A 21,894-nucleotide genomic window follows, 5' to 3' on the forward strand; every position below is an offset into this window, starting at 1 on the left:
ATTAATCAACACAAAACATAAAAACAAAAAATGTAGTATTCCACTGTTAAGGACATTTCTGTGCTTTTTAAGTGTTTCTTACATTCATTCACATAGTTTTGCTTCAGCTATGAAGCGATATGGTAAACTACCCACACTGACATCGGCTCAGGTGGCAGAATGCAGACTTTTAAAGGTCGTCAGTTCATTACATGCAGCAGAAGGACCGATGAGCTTATGCCACAGAGAGGCATCCCCCATCAATAATTCACAAAAATCGCTGCTCCCCCTACGTGTCGGTCAGAATTTGATCAAACTTGCATACAGAAATTACTTGATAGGTCTTCATCTGTGCAAACTGTGCTCAAGGTCAAAATCACATATGTTCAAAAACCTGTGAATTGTAATGGCTCGTGAGTCAAATGAGCATCACTATGGTTCTGGTCTTTACCACTTATCCTATTCATGGCTGTTGGTGGACTGCGAGCCTATCCCAGCTGTGATAATAACACTGGGATAGGCCGATCAACCGCTCTTTAATTTTTAATTTGTACTGACATTTATCTGATCACACCCCTGACCAAGATCCTTCCTAAGAAAAATAGAAGAGCATCTTTAACGTAGTTCTTTTGATCTGAACTCAGGTTACAGTTTTCCACCTTGTGCCCTGTATTTGTTTACATGGACATGTTTGTGATCCAAATCAACTTTCAGTGCATAATCAGTCAGTCTAACACCACCACTAGCCTGCCTGTGCTCTCTTGCTTCATTTACAGTACATTTCTTAAACATTGAGGTGATTGACGTTTTAAATACAACATATTATATCTGTGCATATGTACAGGTAAGAGGTTGTATTATCTGCAAAATAACAAAGTCAAGAATGAATAAAGTAATTATGAATCTTTTACTTTTGTTGTTTTACTTACTTTAGTTATGAAAAGTGAAGTTTTTCCTGGTAAATGTAATTTTTCTTGTTGTAAAATAACACATCACAATGTGTGCTTACTGGGATGTGTCCGTTTTCTCACTTGCCTCTCAACAGCAATGCTTCTTTTTTCTCTCTCTCTCATCCAATACTGCTGTGACTGAAACACTGCCAGTGACAAGTTTGACAAACCCAGAGTGTTAATCGCCCTCTCGTTCCCTCAGTAGTAAAATCTGCTACAAACCTGTCCCGTGTCAGTTCATACACTGTTTTGAGTTTTATAAATAATTACTACAACAGTTCCCTGTTGTATTATTTTATGTCTCTAGGTTAGTTGTAAATCGCTTTTCATTAGTTCCCTTCCTGTAACCTTAGTCATCTCTTTGTGCTTCGTCCTTTTGTGTCTCCTTGAAGTCTGTCGTGCCTCCCGGTTTGTTTACCTTTTGTCTATGTCAAGTTCATGTGTATTAGTCTCTGTCTGTGTTTGTGCTTCCTGTTTTGTTTTGGTGATCTCTTGTTCATGTGCGCCGTCTTGAGTTTTGCTTCCTTTGTGTCGTCTGTTATGATTCTGCTCATCAATGCCTCGTTCTCCCCAGCTGTCTCCACTTCCCCTAATCACCCTCCTGTGTGTGTGTTGTCTGTCTCTCTGTCCTTTGTCAGCATCTGTTTAGTTTCTTCTTGTGCTTAGTGTTTTCTCAGTCCTAGTAACTCCGGTGTATTTCTTAGCAGTTTATAGTTTTCTGTTTTCCCCTTTTGGACGTTTGCTGCTTTTGTTCATTTTTTGCCATCAGTTGAATAAAGAGTTTGCTTTCTGTTAAACCCCGCCTGCTCGTGTCCGCATTTGAGTACAACTCAGCTTCCAGTCTGCACATCCTGCAGATTATGACACAGATCCCAAAGGTGCTCTAATGGATTTGAATCTGGTGACTGTGGAGGCCATTTGAGCACAGTGAACTCATTATCGTGTTCAAGAAACTAGTTTGAGATCATTTGAGCTTTATCACCTGTTGTGTTATTCTGCTGGAAGAAGCCATCAGAAGATAGCTACACTGTGATAATAAAGGGATAGATGGTCAGCAACAATAATCAGGCAGGCTGTGGTGTTTAAATGATGTTGGTACTAAGGGGCCAGAAGTGTGCCAAGAAAATATCCCCCACACCGCTACACTACAGTGTCATCACCAGACAATGTTTTTCCAATTTTCTGTTGTCCAACTGAGGCTATAATTTACAGGGGAGCCCCTGTATATTGTAGCCTCTGTTTCCTGTTCTTGGCTGACAGGAGTTGAATCTAGTGTTGTCTTCTGCTGCTGTAGCCCATCTGCGTATTGTAATGAATGGTTATTTGCATTACTCTGTCCTTCCAGTCAGCTTGAGGCAGTCTCGCCATTCTCCATGACATCAACAAGGCATTTTCACCCAGAAAACCGCTGCTCACTGGATGTTTTCTCTCTTAAACTAGAGATGGCTCTGTGGAAAAATCAGTTTCTGACATACTCAGTCCCGCCTGTCTGGCACCAACAACCACATAAATCAAATTTCTTCCCCAGGCTGGTGCTCAGTTTGACTTTGACCATGTCTGCATGTCTAAATTGAGTTGCTTCTTTGACTGGCTGATATTTTAACCAGCCCCTAAACTGATGTACTTTGTGAAGTGTGCTTTAAGTGTGTTATCAATGCTTGAGAGGTAGAGAGAGAGCGAGATAAAGGATGTAAAGGAGTAAACAAAGGACACTGATTTGATCAGCTCGAGAAAAATCCGTGTAAACAAATAAAAATGCTCAAACTCAGTTAAGTAACAGTTACATTTGAGGAAACATTATGGGAAAAAAAAGAAAAGAAAAACTGTGCTAATCATAATAATACGGCACTCTCCCCGAACAATTAACCCAGATCAAAAGATGGTTTGACAGCTAGAGTTGCCTTCCCGCCCGAGTCTCTTGGTTGCAATGTTTCGAAATAACACTCAACAAAACAACAAGGCAGACACTCCCAGTGTGCTCATTAGCAAGCTCTGTCTCTCTCACAGCTCCGGCTGCAAACATCCACACAGCAGCACTTTACTGTGGCTGTCTCTCTGCTGCTGGATACGATGCTGTCTGAAGCATGCAGAAAACGTGGCTGTCTTTGGATTAGATTAAGCATCGGTTTACTTGATTTCAGATGCTTTTCATTACAGCTCAGTCTTCTCTTTCTCAATCCCTCACTCCTTTCTTTGGCAATCTTCTCGCCCACCTTTAAGCTCTTCTCTTTCAGTAACCCCACCCACCCCCCCGACCTTCAGTTCAACCTATTTGAAAATCCCCTTCTTGCATCGATTTTCTCCCTCTCCCCCTTTCCTGTGGGATTTTTTTCTCTCCTCCTTGTGAGAGTCCATTTTGTTCAACAGTTGCCACACCGAGCGGTTCTGCAGTTTGAGCCGAGGCTCTGGGGAAACGCTCTGGGGGAAAGGCCTGTCAGTGAGAGAGAGGGAGAGAGAAAATCTGGAATCAGTGCAAGGTAGCAGATTAAAAGTCACACGCAGCCCCCGCCTGCCCTCCCGTTCTTCCAGACTCACTTTGAATCGATCAAGAATTTGATCTTTTTATAAAATGAAAAGGCGATAGCTATTATGTAAGCTGCATTGTACCCTCGCAATCTCATTTTCTCCATTAATTGATAATGAGAACCCATCTGTCGAAGTGTCCCCGTGGCACACGGGAGATTACTTTCATGAAATATATGCAAGTGGTTCCAAATGTTCAACAGATGACATATAAACTATAATTCAAGCTTTATTACAGAGTCCTGTTTTTTTTTCTGTAACACTGTAAGTGCAAAGCAAGTGTGTCACGCATAATATATTATCGAGGCAGTTTCATTCTTACTCTGCAGCTGCTTGTGCCAGCTTTCTACAGTATTGCCAAACATCCAGTGGAGTTTTTAATGTTACCGTAATTGGTATTGAATTTCAGATTAATCAAGCTCATGCTTCATATTGCACTAAAATTGCGCCTCCAGCACATTTTGAAGAGATTGGAATCCAATTGCAGATTGCTATTTCATTACTCGTCTTTACTGCAGGGCAATAATTGATGCAATGCTCTGGCAGCAGATATTAGAGGCGTCTTCAGTTAAAATTACTATAGCTCAAGAAGAGCACTCATTCTAATAGGATAGAGAGAAAACCATCCAAGTATTGGAAAAATATCAGTGGAGCTGTTTTTTTGGTTGTTGTTGTTGTTGCTATATTTGAGTCAAGATTTAACTGAAGCTCATCTTCAGTTTTGCTCGTCATGCTGACTAATGCTGAAACTAGGCGCGGCTGTGACAGCTGTTTTGAGCAGGTGGGAACAGCTGCGGATGAGTGTTGATAACCCAAGTCCTGATATTTGACCCAGACCTCACACTACTCAAACTAAACTGCTTTTCCACCCACATTTCACACTGTGAAGGATGTCCAAATGCCAGTTTCATCACTTTCATTTTGGCTTCAAGTTTTAACAACTGACATCTTGCAAGGTCTTCTTCGTCTGTAAGTACTCACGCTTTCATAGTGATGTAGCAGTGATTTAGATGTGTTTAGTGTGTTATGAAATAGTCAGAAAGAAAGCATCTGGAAACATCTGATAACATTTAACATCTGAGATCACTTTACTGTTGCACAACTCAAATATTTTGTAATAACACAAATTTACAACAAAGATTAAAAATGCCACGCTTTCATCAGGAATTTCAGTGGAAACCAGCAGAGTAAAGGGAAAAGAAACAAGAGGCAGATATCTATAATCTTGAGCTTCAGTATTCATGGCTGGGCCATCGGTTATGCTTTGTTTTGCTCATTTTCAGCCTGATTTCTGGTCATACCTCAACTGAAGTCCAATCACAACATGTGAAATGTGCACCTGTCTTCCACCTTCTAAATCAGCAGCGAGAGCTTCACAATCAACCCCCTCAGCTGACTGCAGCACATACCCAGCAGCCTACTGGATCATAGACAGTATGGGACTATATTTTAATGAGTTGTTAGTTGGCTGTTTTTGCATAAACAATTTCGACATAAACATTAGATCTCAACTCAAGAAACAAGTACACTAATAGCCATGATCTGCCTAAATCTTGCATCTACTGCACAAAGCTCACAAATGTGTCATTCTCCTTTCTACCAGAGTTGAAATGCCCTTCCTACTTTAACAAGATCACCTTTTCCGTGCCTTTGCTCATAGGCTGCACTTACACAAGTGGCACTTCATGTCATGTTGTCACTTCGGAATCACACCCCTGCAGCATTAACGAGTGAAAAGCCATCCAGGCATCTTCACTATACAACAAATTTTGGTTGAGTAGTGAAAATTCTCTAGACATCTCTTTAACAGTTTGGATGCCCATGACCACTTTTACAGCTTCAGCCCCGAATCTGTGACAGCTTTTCACTAATCACAAGGGAAAAAAGCTCAGTGGGATTTTCTAACTAGCTTTTTTTCTGCTCTGCTCAGCCTCATTTGCTCTAATCTTTAAAGAACTCCCGTCTTCCTCGTTTCCTTGCTGTTATTTCGAGAATTCCCCTTTTGCACAATCCTTGCAGAGCCACAGCAATATTTGACTCAGAGCTTACCTCAAGACAACATTTACACTGATGTGGTTTTAAAAAATGTCTGTCTTTAATTTATCTTTCTGGGAAAGTCAGACCAGGTGGGATATTTATGGTGTTTTTAAGGTGAAGTTCTGAAAGGACACCATGATGGAAGCAGAGCTACTCTAAGTGTTAATTTTAAGAAACACAATAACAAAACGCTGCTTTGACTCACTGGCTTTAAAAAGGCTGAAATGCACCACTCAGATCAAATAGACAGCAGTGAGAAATGCACAGTGAGGCGCTCATAAATTAAACCAGACAGTGATGAGAAGAACAAAGACGGAGACACATGAGGACACATTCAAGTTTTTTCTATTTATTATTATCTTAAATGTTTAACTTAACTCAAAATTTCAAGTTGTTTTTCAATTTTGATTTAATTATTCAGAAGTCGAATCTGTAAGTCAAAATTTTCAGCTAATAAATCGATATTTTGGCTTAAGAATGGTGAGAAATCTTTTTTTAATGGCAGAGACTTCCTTAACACACATCCTGTGAGATACAGGGAAAAGGGGGGAAACTGCTAACATGAGCAAGGGCAAAGAAATAAAGAAATTTCAGTAATCTTAAACACACTGACCATGAAAGTTTCTTGGCTCCCTGACGATGTATTCTACTCACTTTCATGTCATGATGTCCTGACTTTACCTCTGCTGCTGTGATGAATTGCTGGGAACACCAAGTGGGTCTCAACTTGGAAGTGATGTAACTCAAATGTGCACCAGGGGATGGAATAATAATGCTTACCGACATTGGATGGCGTGGGAAACGTTAACACCGAAAAGAGAAAGCAAATAAAAGCAAAGAAAGCTGGATATGTTCACTTCAGCCCAACTGTGACAATGAGAAACTTGTTTTAATTGTGGACAGGACTTTAGTTACCGGCCAGGTTTTTTAAACACTGCAGGAGGAAGTTCTTGGTCTTTGTGCAGAAGGTCTTTCGACTGTCAGAGTTCTTAGAAACGTGTTTTCAGTGGTGGTTCTAGAGTCTGCTGGGGCTCTAGACAAAAATTCAGAGGGGCCCCTTTTAACCAGCGTTCATCACCACGTTGTTATGAAACATTTGAAAGCATCAATAGTCTTATAAAATGTCAGTTCAAATATTCTGCTAGAATTTTTCAGCCTGCTACCTATGCTAACATTTGGACTCAGTCTGCTGAGTCTGACTCTTCACTTGTCACTCGTCTTGTTTTTTTGTCCTTTTCCTCTTTTTTTCCTCTTCTTTCTTTGTTCACTCCCAGCAGGATAACTCCTTTTTTTCTTTTTGAGTGAAGGGTTTTCTTGTTTGTCATTAGGTTGCTTAAACAGACTCATGTAGCACCCTTATGGAGTCACTTGAGTCCTCCTTAGGTAGGTTCCTCTTCTGTCATTGAAAACTTTGCAAATTGCCACTACTGTAGTTTCTGTGCACTTCTGCATAATATTTAGGGTATTTTTATACATATTTATATATTCATACTTTGTGGTATCCAGTGTTAAGGAAAGATATTTCAAAAATGTATGCAAACATAATCTGTTTGAAAGTAAGTGAATGAGAGGGAGATGGGTGGAAATGCAAACTGGGGCCAATCATCCAAAGCAAGAGAAGAGCATGCGGGCAGGGTGGAGCGGTTGAAGACAAGTGTCGGATTTCATGTGTGACAGAAAGAGTGAAAGAGAGGGTTAACAAGATGGTAGTGAGACTTAGTCTATTGTTTGGAGACAGTGGCACTGACAAAAAGACTGGAGGTCGAGCTGGCGATGGCAGAATTGAAGATGCTCAGGCTTTCATTGGGAGTGAGCATGATGGATAGGATTACAAATGAGTATATGAGAGGGACAGCTCAGGTTGAGCAGTTTGGAGACAAAGTCAAATATTCAAGAGTGAGATGCTTTGGTCGCATGCAGAGGAGGGATAGTGGATATATTGAACAAAGGATGTTGAAGAATGAGCTGCCAGGCAGGAGGAAAAAGAGAAGATCTCATAGGAGGTTCATGGATGTAATGAAGGACGTCCAGAGTCTTGGCGTGACAGGAGAGTATGCTAGGCTGAGATATGGTGACCCCTAAAAAAGAAGCCAAAACAACACGATGATGTAAACACGATCTGTGGAGACAATCAAACAACAGTGTTACTTTAACCTTTGTTAAAGTTTTTACGTCTGTATAAGGAAATACAACACAATGTCAACCGAGCAAGGCAAACTGGTCCTCAGCTCACAACCTTGGCCTTTCCGTGAAGGGAAACTGAAGAAGCTGACTGGAAACATGTGAACATATGTTTCATGCAGTGTAATGGTGTTATAGCGACAGTATAGCACTACACATTTCAACCCTGCTTTGTGGTTGAAACGTTGCCTTTCTCAACACAATACACAGGACAGCGTTTGTATAGTAGTAGCAGCAGCTATACTAGTAATCCAATCATATGTGTGTACTAAGTGGTGCAAATACACGGAAGAAAAAGCCTTTAAAGGTGTGTCGTTCATGGGAAAGCACCCGATTAGGCATTTAGTCCCAGACTCTGGTCTGAAAGCACCTTTTGGTTACTTTCTGACTTTAGTTGTTGTGCTTCCTTGACCTATTAAAACCATGAAACTGTGGACAGACATTTTTTTGTTCTTCTTTAAGCCATCAACAGGTGAAACTTACATCTAACACTTTAGCGTAGAGCTAAATATTAAGCTGTTACCAATAATGTGCACATCTGCTGCTGGTAAAATTAACTATCTAGTTCTTCTTTAATGTTTTTAGTGTACTGTGACATCTGAAAACTAAGTTGTGTGTCATCTGCCTTTAAAGCATGTGTGACCTATTTGTCTGGAGCCAAATTACCCCCCTGAAGTGTACTCTGGCAGTCCAAACAGGCTCTGACACAGCGTGCCTGACCTCTGACTACGCCGCAAGGTCAACGCATAACTGAGGAGGGGAAAGAGTTTGTGGGAAAATATGAACTTGTGCTTTTAATTCTAACTACAGATGTCTGTTTTTTGTGAAATGTGACCGTCCCTGTTTTTATTTCCCTTCGGCGATGGAGTACTCTACTTGAATGCACGCCACATTCAGTCTCCTCGATCTCCTGTCTCTCTGACCTTCACTTTTAATACAGCCTTAAAGATCCATCCACCATCCTTGTCCATGAATAATTGAGGGCTTCCCGTGGAGATCCTGCAGAGTGAGGCGGAGGGAGGAGGCGGCGCTCAGTGACTTCAGGGCAGGGGTCGACAATTAAATAATTAGAATGATTAAATGTGTTGATCTTTTAACTGAAGATCGCTGGTGTAGTTCGTTTAACTGAAATAAAATCCTCTTTATGCATTTCAAGAGCTTCTTTCTGATGGTTTCTCCTCTCCTAACCATTCATGTTTTTAACTGTGAATCAGAGATAAGGCTGCTTCACTAAAACATAAATAAGGATTGTTGTGTTTTTGATGATCTGCGGGGTCTCCTTCCTTGAAGGCTGACACAGATCACTCCACACGATCAAGCCCCCGGGCCTGTGTTTGGAGCCCTGCATTTTAATGCTGGTTTCATAACTGCGCCGTGACACGGTGTAGCAGAGACAGGCACACTCCTCCATGATATACAGTTATGTAATGCAAACTGTTTCTATGTGTTCTGTCGCAGCGCTCTTTCCTCCCAATCATCTAGTTTGTCACATGAAATCAAATCATGGGTGAATTTATAGCTCACCCGAGAAGCACGTGTTGCTTCTGCCACACTGCGCAGTTGAATTGTGGTACATCCTGTACCGAGAGGTTTAAGTATCATCAGCACAAAAACGAACGATATGCTTTTGGTTTGAAGTTACATGTCATTAGAAGAGATCCGCATCATTGCGTCACTGGGCCGTTTGTGTTATTTTTGGTGTAAAATGAACATAACAGGGCGTTAATGTAGTGGTATTTACATGGGAGTCAAAGACATTTGGTTTCTTTTGCGCTGTACTGTACATTACTTACATTTTTTGGTGGGAAATTTTTTTTTTTATGAGAAAAAATGTCACTCCAGGTTGTGCAGTCTGACGTGTTTTCCACATCGATGTGTGAAGAGACCTCTGAGAGTTGTGTGATGGAGTAGCTTATAGTTGTGGTTTATAGAAACTCGACAGACCCTGAAGTCTTTTTTGTTCCTGTTTTTCTTTGTGCTAATTAAAACTCCACCTTCAGACTCGTACGAAAGGCGGATGGTGACTAATGGCGCTGCATCTTTAAGGGTGTGATTGTAAGTTGGAGACTGTTCGACCCGTGTTTTCCATGATTTGTGTCTTTCGGTGAGATGAGACAAAAAAACAAAACAGAAAATAGCGAGAGCCTTTCTCATTTTAAGGGCACACGCTGTCACTTCTTTCTCAGTCAACACAGACGTTTCCCCGAAACTTCGAATTCAAAGTTTCCAAGAACCAAGTGAATGATTTGAGATGTCAAAACACTGCACAGCCTCAAGCTGCTGCATTGACAGTGTACAATAGAGGCAGCCTTAATCAGCCCATCCGCTAAATGTTTCACTGAAATTTAATCCAAATCCAAATGAGCTTTGAGGCTATTTTTTCCTTCCCAGAAAATGTGCCATTATCCCCATGAAACTGGAGGACTCTGGATGGTGTATGTAATCACCACTTTCATGTTTCCTTGTGCATTTTCTGCAGGAACCGTAGTATCAGTATGACAGTTGCATAGTTGTGCAAATTCAACTCCATTTTTAGAGTCGCTGTAAAGAATCCTCATTAACACGGGCCAAAGTAGCCTGAGGCGTAAGAGTGACACATAGCCGATGCTATAACTGAGTCAAGCTCCACAAGCTGGTGGAGAAAATGTTGAGCCTGCAGTCAAAAGGCCTGAAGTGACATCTGCAGAGAACTGAAGGATTGGCCCTTTAGCAGCTCACTTTTCAGCGATGAATTTGTACAGTACATTGGACCCTTGTAAGGCCCTCCCTGACTGAGACAGACTACCACGCATGTATTATAAAAAATGCCCGGAGGCAAAACAGTTCAGATCGATCTGAGGTATAAACAAGTCAAGACCAAAGCGTTGATGAAGCAGACATTGATCTGGTCGTCCCACGGGTCTGTGGTACAGCATCCACATCCAGTGTTTCTTAAGTGCTTTTATTTTATTGCCCTGAAATGAATCTGGTGTTTCTCTGCATGCTCAGCGGGAAAAAATTCAAATCAAATTTGTAGGTCAGAGAAGTTTCTCCTCACGGCTGAGATACTGCTCGTTATTCTCTCTGATGTGATCACGGACATGTTGAACTTGGTCAGAGCTGTGCAAATGGACCACAGACCTTTTCTAATAACATGTTCTAATAAGACAGATTATATAATATAAATGACTTATTAATGGGCTATAATTTGTAATAAAGTATTCAGCTTTCATGCTTTTAAGAGACTGAAGAGAATATGGATAATGCCACCATCAAATCACCCACAAACCTCAGCTGTATGGCCCACACAGACATATCTGCTTAATAATGCTTCAAACCAAGAAATTAATAAATTTCATAACAGAGACTGGAGGACAAACTTCTTGGATGGGCTGTTAGTGTAATTGATTGCACAGCAAGACCTTATTTGTCAAAAGAAAATTAAATAAAATAACGCTATGAAAACACTACTCAGAGGTGCTGTTAGAGGATTATAGAGGTTATGGTTATAGGTTAGGGTAAGAGTTTTTTATAATTAAAGAAAAAAGTAAGAAAAGTAAGAATTATCACATTAAAATTATGAGGGGGAAAAAAGTCAGAAATCTACGGTGGCCCCAAGGGGTCAAATATACTGTAATTTAAGAAGACGCTTGTAAATTAACAATAACAATTGCTGCAAAAGCACACAAAACACAATGGAAATTGAATAAAAACACAATAGAAAAAAGAAAACATCTGAGGGACCGGAACAAACTTAAGAGAAGCAGAGAATTCTTCAGTGTTGTGAGGGAGAAAAGGGGTAGTGTGTGTTTAAATCGCATAATTCATACAAAACCAGCGCATGTTTGCTATTAGCAGTAAAATGTTAGCTTGTCATTTCTACCGTCTCCACAAAAACACTTCCATTGTGTTTTGTGAGTTTTGCTTTGTTTTGGGGGGGTTATATTGGATTTTTATAGATTTTTTTTTTTTTGTTCTGTTTTATTTGAGGTCAGAATTTTGACTTTCGCCTCAGAATTACAATTTTTTTCATCATTCTGAAAAAATAAAAGCCCAAATTCTGTGATTAAAGTCAGAATTTCTCACTTGAGGAAGTTACTTGGAAAGAAAACTCCCTTTTAACAGGAATAAAAATGCAGTAGAAACAGGCTCAGGGAGGGGCAGCCATCTGCCGTGACCAGTTAGGGGTCATTTTAATAACTTATAATAACAGTGAGGCATATTTAATAATATCATACATCTCATTATTGTTAGCAAGCTTTTTTAATTTTAAAAAATAACTGCTTAACAGTAATAGTTCGTATACAGAAACTATATGCAACTGCATGAGTGAAAAGATGAATCGAGATGCCAACCATGCAGTTAGCATCACAAGAAACAGATTAATGATTTTTCCCAGGTTCTCCGCTTTCCTCCCACAGTACAAAGACATGCATGTGAGGTTAACTGGTCAGTCTAAATTGGCCGTAGGTGTGAATATGAGCATTGTCTTTCTCTTTACGTTAGTCCTGTGATGGACCCGTGACCTATGCAAGAATACCCCGCCTCTCATTCTATGCCCAGCTAGGGTTGGCTCTAGCTCCCCAGGATAAAAAGATATCCATGTAGTCCATGAGTCATGAAGTCTGCAGATTAGATTTTCCCCACATTTCTCACCCTATCAGCTCTTTTTAAATGTGTTCATCTCCTCAGCCTTCCATCTCTGCCTGGTTCAGTGCTGAGAAAGTGTTTGGTTGCATTCAAGCAAAAATTGATTAGTACATCGGTGAAGGAGGGAAGCTGCAGACTAATGATGGGCACTTAACTTTTTGAGACAGCTAGACTGAGTGGAGACTAACGGGGAACAGAAAATGAGTGTGAATGCAGAAATCAATGGACCTGCTACGACCGAGCCTTAATGGAGAGGCTTTAATGCTGTCTGGGGATGTATAGAACAAAATTACAACTCCTACATGTATCTGGTAAATGTTTCAGTGAAAATGGGAAAAAAGCCAAAGTTGTATATTTTACATCTGGAAATAAAAGTTGCAAATTGAATATGAATATTTTTCTATTCATTTTTGTTTAAAAAAAAAAAAAAAAAAAATCAGCCACAGAAGTCGCCGGGCAGCCTAGACTGAATAAATCTCTGTCTCAACAGCAGCAGATTGTGCAATAGATCAAGCCACTGTAGGTTTTTTAATCAGCATTAACTCCATCGCTGTCTGAAACACGCTGAATCACTCTTGTAGCTCCTAAACCGAATTCTCAAAAATGTTTCATTAAGTCATGATTCTTTCAATTTGTTCTGACCCTTTTTGTGCACTCCACTCTCTTTGCCTGCACTCATTTTTAACGTCACAAACCCCAGATGTTTTATTCTCCACCTCTGGGGTTTACGTAACTACAAAGCAACAAGGACCCTGGTTCAGTGGATAAAAGTTAACAACATCCCAGAGGAAAGACGGCATATGAAAAGCAATTAGACAGCCTGTGTGAACCCACATTTAAGCAGCCAATAGTTTGACACATGAGACTCAGCCATTATTGGATTCCTGCGCTGTTGTATCAGTTGCTCCTGAAGATGTCAATAGATGGATTTTCCTCAGTTATTTGCTTTTAAATTGGTCCCGAAGCTGGGGACGCTCTCGTTCACATCATATTTATGGGGACGTGCTAGCCTTTGAAGTTGTTTGTGACTGAGCTGGTCCAAGAGGAAACGCACCACTGCCTACAAGTGTGCAACCACATCAGAGAGAGCAAAATAAGACATTTTGTTGTTTATGTTGTTATCATTTTCATGCTGACGGACAGTTGCATACACTGTGGCTTTAGAAATCCTACTTATGCCCCCTGGGCCTGCAGCTAACTAAGGAGCCCGTGGGTGGAACTGAGCTCACAGAGCTGGGAGGAAGCACATTTTGGGGGATTGGGGGTGGGGGGGGGTGTCTTTACTCTGTCTCATTAAAATCATATTAGAGCCCCACCTCCCCGTGCACCACCTACTCAGTTGCAGCACCTACTGTGCCTGTCTCATGAAATAGCTCTTTCTACATGAATGCAAAGGCACCACAGGTGAGAGGGAAAGGTTCTAGCAGAAGCAGGAAAACCTCCTATAAATAAGTCAGAGAGAACAATAGTCACTTAGATGACAGTAAAGAGCAGAAGCTGCACAGTGGAACAGAAAACCTGTGGTTGATTAACCCAAGAAGACTTAGCAATGTGCAAACCTCATTCATCCTTTTCTGTTTTCTGTATTATTAAACTGAGAAAAAATTATTGAATAGTAATTTAATTGTTAACATATAAGAGATCACAGAATTTGCCAAGAAACTAACTTCAAATATGAGGAGCGATCCCCAAACTAGGTGTAACAGGGGGACAATGAGAACAAATCAGAGGGGGACCATGGAAAATTAAAAAAAAATATTACAAATTAAACAATGAAAATTGGCATAGAAGACTTTGGATAGTTTTCAGGCTCCTGTGCTGTGTCACATGCACTGGTACAGGTAGAACATAAAAAGTACATGAAAAGTAGCACTGAAAAAAAAAACCTTTGTTTAACTGAATCTCTGCAAATTAGCTTCTTGAAGGTCAGACATACACTTGCACATCAATTGCCCTGGTTAGGATTTTATGTTGTTATTATGCTAGGTTCACTAACGTTCACTGTAATCAGCCAATCACATGGCAGCAACTCAAGGCATGCAGACGAGATCAAAATAACCTGCTGAAGTTCAAACCAAACATCAAAATGGAGAAGAAAGATGAATATCACTTTGAATGCTGCAAGACTGCTGGTGCCAGACGGGCCAGTTTGAGTATTTTAGAAACTGCTGATTCTGGATTTTTCACACACAGCCATCAGTTTACAGAAAATGCATTAAAAAGGCAAAAATATCTTGTGAGCAGCAGGTCTCTTGGTGAAAATGCCTTGTTGATGCCAGAGGTAAGAGATGAATGTCAAGACTCCTTTGAGCTAATAGGAAGGCTAAAAAAAACATTACAACCAGGGTATGCAGAAGAGCATCTCTGAACACACAGCATATTGAACCTGCAGCAGCAGGAGACCACAATCGGTGCCACTCTTGTCAGCAAAACCTTTGTATGGGCTGAACAAGAAGATTGGTGTTGCCAGCTCTGATGACTCTCAATTTCTGCTGTGATTTCCAGATGATAGGGTTAGAATAAAAAAAAACATGAAAGCATGGATGTGTTGTAGTACAACCCCAACCTTTTTTGCACCACGGACCGGTTTATGTCCGACAATATTTTCACATGTTGCGGAATAATACAACAAAATAAAACCAGTACCGGTACCAGAAAAAAGAAGATTTATTTATAACACACGGGAAAAGACCCAGGGAAACCAAGTTAACGATAAAAACCCTGAGAACCATCAATTTCACACCCGAGTCTCAACTCTCGCAGCCCGGAGCAAACAACTCGCGGACCGACACCGGTCCGTGGCCCGGGGGTTGGGTACCGCTGTTGTAGTATAATGATGTGGCTATATTTTCTTTCTTAGCATTGTTTAAATGTCACAGCTTACCTGAGTATTGTCCGTGACTATGCCCGTCCTTTTATGACCACAGTGTTGTGATGACCGTCTTCTGATTGCTGCTTCCACCACAATAACTCGCTGTGTCATTATCTCAAACTGGTTTCTTGAACATGGCATTGAGCCACTGTAATCAAATGACACAGTCAGCAGACATCAATCCCGTTGAGCATTTTACCCCTCAGCAGTACAAGACTGATGGGGTATTGTCATCACCCCGCCGGGCGGGCGGCCAGGCAAGTGGCGTGGACACCTACGTTTGTGAATGCGATAACTCGAGGAAGAGGAGAGGTAGGCGTTTAAAATCAATAGCATAAGTGTATCTACTAAAAATATTGGACGAGTTCGAGTCTGACCTCAAGGTCAGAGGTCATGTTTTCTGAAAATCTTGTGAATGCGATAACTGGAGAACGAGGCGATGTAGGACTTTGAAATTTATACCATGCATGTATCTACTAGGAGGCTGCAGTGTAGCGCTGGCAGCTGCCAGTATTTTTAGGATGTGATGGAACGGGAGATTCACTTCGTGGATGTCCCCTATAATACGTAACCCAAAAATACAAATTTCATTCTCATATGAAAACTGTTCTAGGTCTTTTAATCTGTTAATTATTCGAGGTTTAGGTGTACTTGGTGCGTGCAATTCAATAACCTTTTGAAGGGAGCCATTCAAAAATGAGAGAATGAAGGGGTGAATACATTTGCTTCAGCAGATCAGATTTAGAACAGGAGAGACGGTGAGGCTGTGAACAAAACAAACCGAAGAGGCCAAGAAAATAGAAAAGAGCAAGAAAGTGAGAGGCAGTGAGCAGGAGTGAGGATATGAGGGAGGGAGAGATGAATTATAGCCTACTCCTCAAATCAATAATCTTGCGAATCACAGCCCCGGTGTGCTACAGATCTTCTTCTTTCCCTTAACCGAGCAGAGAGGGTGACAGATGTAAAGAGCACAGCCTGCCAATTTATGAGGCTCCCAGACAGACCAGAGAGCAGAGAGAGATGTAGGGATAATCCTTTACTGCGCCTGAGGAGGCAGAGGGGCGAGGAAAAGCAAACAGGACTAAGACAAAAACAGAATGAACCTCTGGTCGCTCAAACAGAGCGTTTTTCTGCTGTTTGTTGATTTTTTTTTTAACTAATTCTCCATTTATTTGGCATATCTGTTTCCTCTGACTTCTTCAAAAAAAAAAACAGTGTTCTGCAGCAGGCTCTGTCTACACACTCCTGTACTGCCCTAACATGTATGTTTCCTCCTTTTAGCTCAGCTATCCATATTCAACCAAGTTCTTTTATAGAGCAAATGTTTTGCTGAGCAATTCCATGACAGATCTGGAAGTCTGATAGTTAACTGTGTTACTATCACTGTGTTCCTGCTAGATGGAGAGGTTCCGTAGTATCCATGTTTTGTCTTTATATAATCCTCTGAATGTTCTGATTGTATTCTGTGACTATGATGGGTCAATGACGTTGTGGCAGGTGTGGTTTGTGGTGAGCTGCAGTGGAGACTGACACCTGAGTTTGTTGTTGTTGTGGCATATGTGTGGCTGGCAGCTGGGAAGCTGCAGCCGAGAGTTAAAAGAGCAGCAACCGGGAATAGTGTTACAAAGTGCAAATATGTGGTCGGGTCCGTCCTTACTGCCACAAACTTGTTCTTATAAATGATGCTGTACTTCCTGTTATTCTTATAACATGCAGATTGCATGGGGTCTAAAATCAGGAGACTCTTTCATGAATGTAAACACAGGGGGTGCAAGGTGCAAACCACTGGTTACAGTCAAGAACAAGAATGCCAGATTAGACTGCCAGAAAAAACCTAATAGACCCTGCACATATATTTGGATGAAACCAAGATGAACTGATGCACACTGCAAACATGTGGAGGTAATGTTACAGTATGGGCATGTATGACTGCCAGTGGAACTGGGTCACTAGTTTTTATGGATGATGGAAGTGCTGAGAGAAGAACCAGTGCTGCAAAACCGATCAGATGGCACTTCATGGCGCACAGGGATAATGACCCAAAGCAAAGTGCGAAAACAACCCAAGAGTTTCTCAATTCAAAGAAATTGGATATTCTTCAATGGCCAAGTCTGTAAACTGATCTCAACCTAGGGGGGCAGGTTTTTAAAAAACTGAAGACAAAACTAAAGGCAGAGAAACCCACAAACAAGCAGGAGGAAACCACGTTTGGTAACATGCACGGGTTCTACACTTCAGGGAGTCAAATGCATTTCCTCCAACTATCAAAAACATATATTATATATTTAAAATTGTGTTCGTTTGTCCAGTTACTTTGGATAAACGTTCTTAAAATGTTAACGTTTATAAAAAAAGATTGTAAACAGTTAATACGAGGCTTTTGTAAAACCCCTTAAATTAAAGCTGAATGTCGGCACTTCAATCACATCTTGACTGCTCTGGTCCAACGTGGCAAACTATAGAAGCAAAACCACAAGAATTGAGTCTTTGTCCAAAAAGTTATGGACCAATCTGCATAGGAGTTTCCTTTCAGATGGTTTCACCCTAACATCTGTTATCCACAGTTTGACTGACATAGATGGTGACGTGTTGCTTTTATCACTTGTGTGTCTTGCCTTTTCGAGACTGTTTGTACGTGCATCATCGACTCTTTTATCCTCCTGTCTGTTCTACACAATATCCTAACAGCCATTTATCAAATCCTGACAGGGAAAAGTTCAAGAGAAGTACACGTATTTGCCTTCTTGCCGACAGTTTGTGGAGAGGGACGATGCATCTCTCAAGTGTATACATTAAATTTAAAGCTAACGCCAGTTTCTGGCTAAATTAACTTAATAGGGAGTCAGTCCAAAGGTAATCATCGCCTCTAACGCCCAACTTTTCACTGTCTGTATTCTTATAAAGCGTACTGCAAAATGTGGCGCATCCTAATGCTCCTGGCATAAATACTCAGCTGCGAATACTCTCATCTCTAAACTGCATTCATCTCAACTCCAGTGGCTTATTAACCTGTCACTCACAATATTTCAAACACAAGTGGCCCGATTTTCTTTTTTCTAATCCCCAAAAAACCCAAACTTTCCACTGAATCCCTGTTTTCAAAATAATCCGTGTCCCAGGAGTGACGCTACAGTCCCAGATCATAGCAAGGAGACCCATTTGTCAGGGCAACATGTTTACTTTTGCTTTGTTCGCTCGGTTTGTTTAATCACAAATATTTTAATTTTCTTGTCTCTGTGGGGTTTATTTTATGGATTTTTTATTTACTAGTAGAACTGGAGGTGACACAGAGGTGAAAAAAACAGATGACACTCAAAGCTGAAAACACCTGGCGCCTTTCTACGCCGCACATTCAGCACCGGAGACAAAATTTGTTGTTTGAGAGCCTCGGGACGAAACATAAATGCAAATTCTCTTCTGCGTGTTATTGAGGGCTGAACTCAGCCTAATGCTGTTTCTTTTTTTGCAGACTTTTTTGCAGCAGTGGAACATTTAGAGTCTACATTATGGAGCCCTTAAATCAATAATGTCTGTATCAATAAGTAACACCTACTTGTGTTTGCATAACTAAGCATTTTCTTGCACATTTAATGTCTGCAGCAAATCACCATTTTGTACCTCGGAGACCAAACTTTTGAACATCGTGATAATGATTTGTTTTTCTTTTAAACAGCCTGAAAACCACGCTGAAAAAGAAGCTTTCGGGAGACGTGGTCAACCTGTCGGGAATCCCGCTCTCCGGCCGGGATGTCCACCGCGTGGCCTTCTACCTTCAGAGCAGCAGTGACATGGTGTCCGCCGTAGACCTGAGCTTCACTGAACTGCAGGACGACAGCTTACGCATGCTGCTGCCCTATCTCAGCTGCTTGCCGAAACTCACCATACTTGCTGTTAATGGCAACCGTCTGACAGTGGCCATCCTGAAAGACCTGACAGATGTAATGAAGGAGCCCAAGAAGTTCCCCACGCTGGCCTGGATTGACTTGGGGAACAATGTGGATATCTTCACCATCCCGCAGCCGCTGCTCGTGGCGCTGCGGCGCCGCTTCGGTTTACGCAGCAGCCTCCCCACCATCTACGAGTACAGTGAGGCGCAGGCATTCGGTAGCTATAACCCGAACATGGAGACCTCTGTGGAGGAGCCTAGTCTGTACGAGGAGGGAGATATAGTAGAAGATGATAGAGAGGAGGAGGAGGAGGAGGACAGACTGGAGCTTCAAGCCTGGGGCTTTGGAGAAGAAAGCATGTCAAAAAATGTGCCGGTGCACTTCTGTGGGAGGTGATCGCCCAGAGCTGCTTTCTTTTTGACTGGCAGCCTTGCATATCCCTCTGTATCACCTTGCTCCTCCTGCGTTAGCCGATGTCAGTGTGGTAGAAGATGCTTACAGTGACCCACACGTTTCTGAAAATAACTTTAAAATAAGTAAATGTGCTGTGTGTCCCTCTGGATGCTCTGACTACTGAAATTAAATGTGAGAATATGTTTGTGGACTGATTTATCCTTCATTTATCCAGGGGAGTCTGAACTGATCCAGCTTCCAGCGCTTCATCTTACTGAAGTTGTGTGCTTGTCCCACTTGGAAGCTGGAGCAGCTGTGGATTAAGTGCCTTGCACGAGGGCACATCAGCAGTAGCTGCTGAGGAAGAGGGGAGTGTTATTAATTCACTTTCTCTAAGCACATCCTTTCTTTTTTCCATTCCTTGCCTGAATATGTCAGGGTCTGATATATATGTAAGTAACTATATATCCTGCATAGGAAACACTTAAGAAACAGGAACATTTAACTTACTTAGAGAAGAAAGAGTGTGGAAAGTATAAGCAACAAGTTGACTGTAATGAGTCGTTCATCAGCACTCCTGATCCAAGACTGTACACTGGGTAATTATTCACTAGAGCCAGCTGGAGATACTGTATTAGTGATTAGTTCATAATTATCCATAAAGTGAGGGGTTTGATTGAAACACAAAGTGATATAGTCACGAGGAACTGCTGAGGCCACACAGACAGAGTAACAAATGTTAAATATTAATTCGATTTTTAGTAATGAATAAGCAGTTATTGTTTTGGGTTGATGAATATTTGGATCAGAGTTGATGAATTTATGTATGATTATGAACCAGTCCTCCTCCCCCTCCTCCATCCCACCCAATCCCTAACATCCTGTCACACCAACCCTCTGCAATTACTCCTTCACTACATCTTTGAATCTCTTTTGTGGTTTTCCTCTTTTCCTCCTCCCTGGCAGCTCCATCATTAGCATCCTTTGTCCATTATCTCCACTATCCCTCCTCTGCACATGTCCAAACCATCTCAGTATTGCCTCTCTAACTTTGTCTCCAAACTATGAGTACCACCATCTCCAAGTCATACACCACCGCAGGTCTCACTACCTTCCTGTAAACTTTCCTTTTGACTCTCGCTGCTATCCTTCTGGCACTCATCTCCACCCTGCCTGCACTCTCTTCTTCACCTCTCTTGTGCACTACCTCTCTCTTTGGATGGTTACCCCCAGGTGTTTCACCTAATGACACACTAATATAGTATTTTCCAGCTGGTTCTGTAGGAAGTAATTGTCAGAAGTTCGGGTGGGAGAGCACTGATGAACGACTGATTACATATCGGTTCATTCCTGAGTCATTCCTCTCTTGTTCTAACTAAGCAAGTTTTTTTCTGCCCTTTATTGTAAAATCTTAGAGCTTTTTTGTGATATGTATGTTTTATCTGGAAATAAATTAAAGTAATTCTGTTTTCATTAAATATGATTTCAGTTTTGCTACAGCTGGCATTTATTCAGGAGTTATTTTTTTTAATCGATCAGTTATGATAAGCTAATAAAGCATACTGAATGATGCTTCAAGTCCGTGCCGATGTGCCGACAGAAGCCCTGATGCACGCATGGACACATGCTGGCAGGAGCACACAGAGTTTGTGAGCTGCTGATGAACTGGTTACTGCCTCTATCAGGGCTCGTTATGCCCCTTCAGTCAGAGACGGTGTACAAAGGATCTATTTTTTTCTCAGCAAATAGGACTGCAGCCCCAGATCATTTCGTCCAATGGCGATCACCGTTTATGAATCAGACAACAAGAAACGAGAAGGAAACCGCCTATTTTGAAGATGTTCTCACAGTTTTGTAGACTACAAGCAGTTCTGCTTTTTCTTTCCCTTTCTGCTGTTACGCTCCCACGGACTGATCAGATTTTGTTGTGGCATGAGTTTTGTTTGTTTGTTTTTATATATATGGGTGGCTGCCACCCTTTTGTATTGGTTTTAACAAGTGGGCATGACTGTTTACTGTAACACAGCATCAGAACCCGCAGACAGATAGCATCTACGTGTGCACTACATTTCCAAATACATTTCAAATTCTTTTGAATGGGGAGGTTGATGATTTTTTTTTTTTTAAACTGCTGTCTGTGAATACAGCTCACACTTTATCCTACCAGTATTAATGTGGTCTGTTCTCTTTCAGTGCTGTTATTCATGAAATTCAGAGTATTTGTGTTTACAGGGGGACATTAATGAAATGGATCCTTGGCTTTTGTGTGTCTGTGAGATGGTAATTAGACTGTGTGCATGAGTGTGTTTTGAACATGCAGAGTAAATTACTACCTTTGATCACAGAAATTAAATGTTTACTCATTTGCGCAACTCCGTCCCTGAATTTGCAATCGTTCCTGTTTTTATTGTTGATATAAAAATAAACGAGTGACTCAGCTGCA

General features: G+C 41.2%; 1 protein-coding gene across 1 annotated transcript in view; it reads left to right on the plus strand.

Annotated features, from left to right (window-relative positions):
* lrrc75bb (leucine rich repeat containing 75Bb) overlaps nt 1-21,894 on the plus strand; it is a 38,763-nt gene extending 16,869 nt beyond the window's left edge. The window contains exon 4 of the mRNA XM_084935146.1: nt 18,845-21,894. Coding sequence (XP_084791272.1) covers nt 18,845-19,454 — 610 coding nt within the window. The 3' untranslated portion in view covers nt 19,455-21,894. The remainder of the gene's footprint in view (nt 1-18,844) is intronic.

Source organism: Perissodus microlepis, chromosome 7, assembly GCF_051167445.1.
Source record: "Perissodus microlepis isolate ML-2025 ecotype Zambia chromosome 7, ASM5116744v1, whole genome shotgun sequence".
In the NCBI taxonomy this organism is placed as follows: Eukaryota; Metazoa; Chordata; class Actinopteri; order Cichliformes; family Cichlidae; genus Perissodus; species Perissodus microlepis.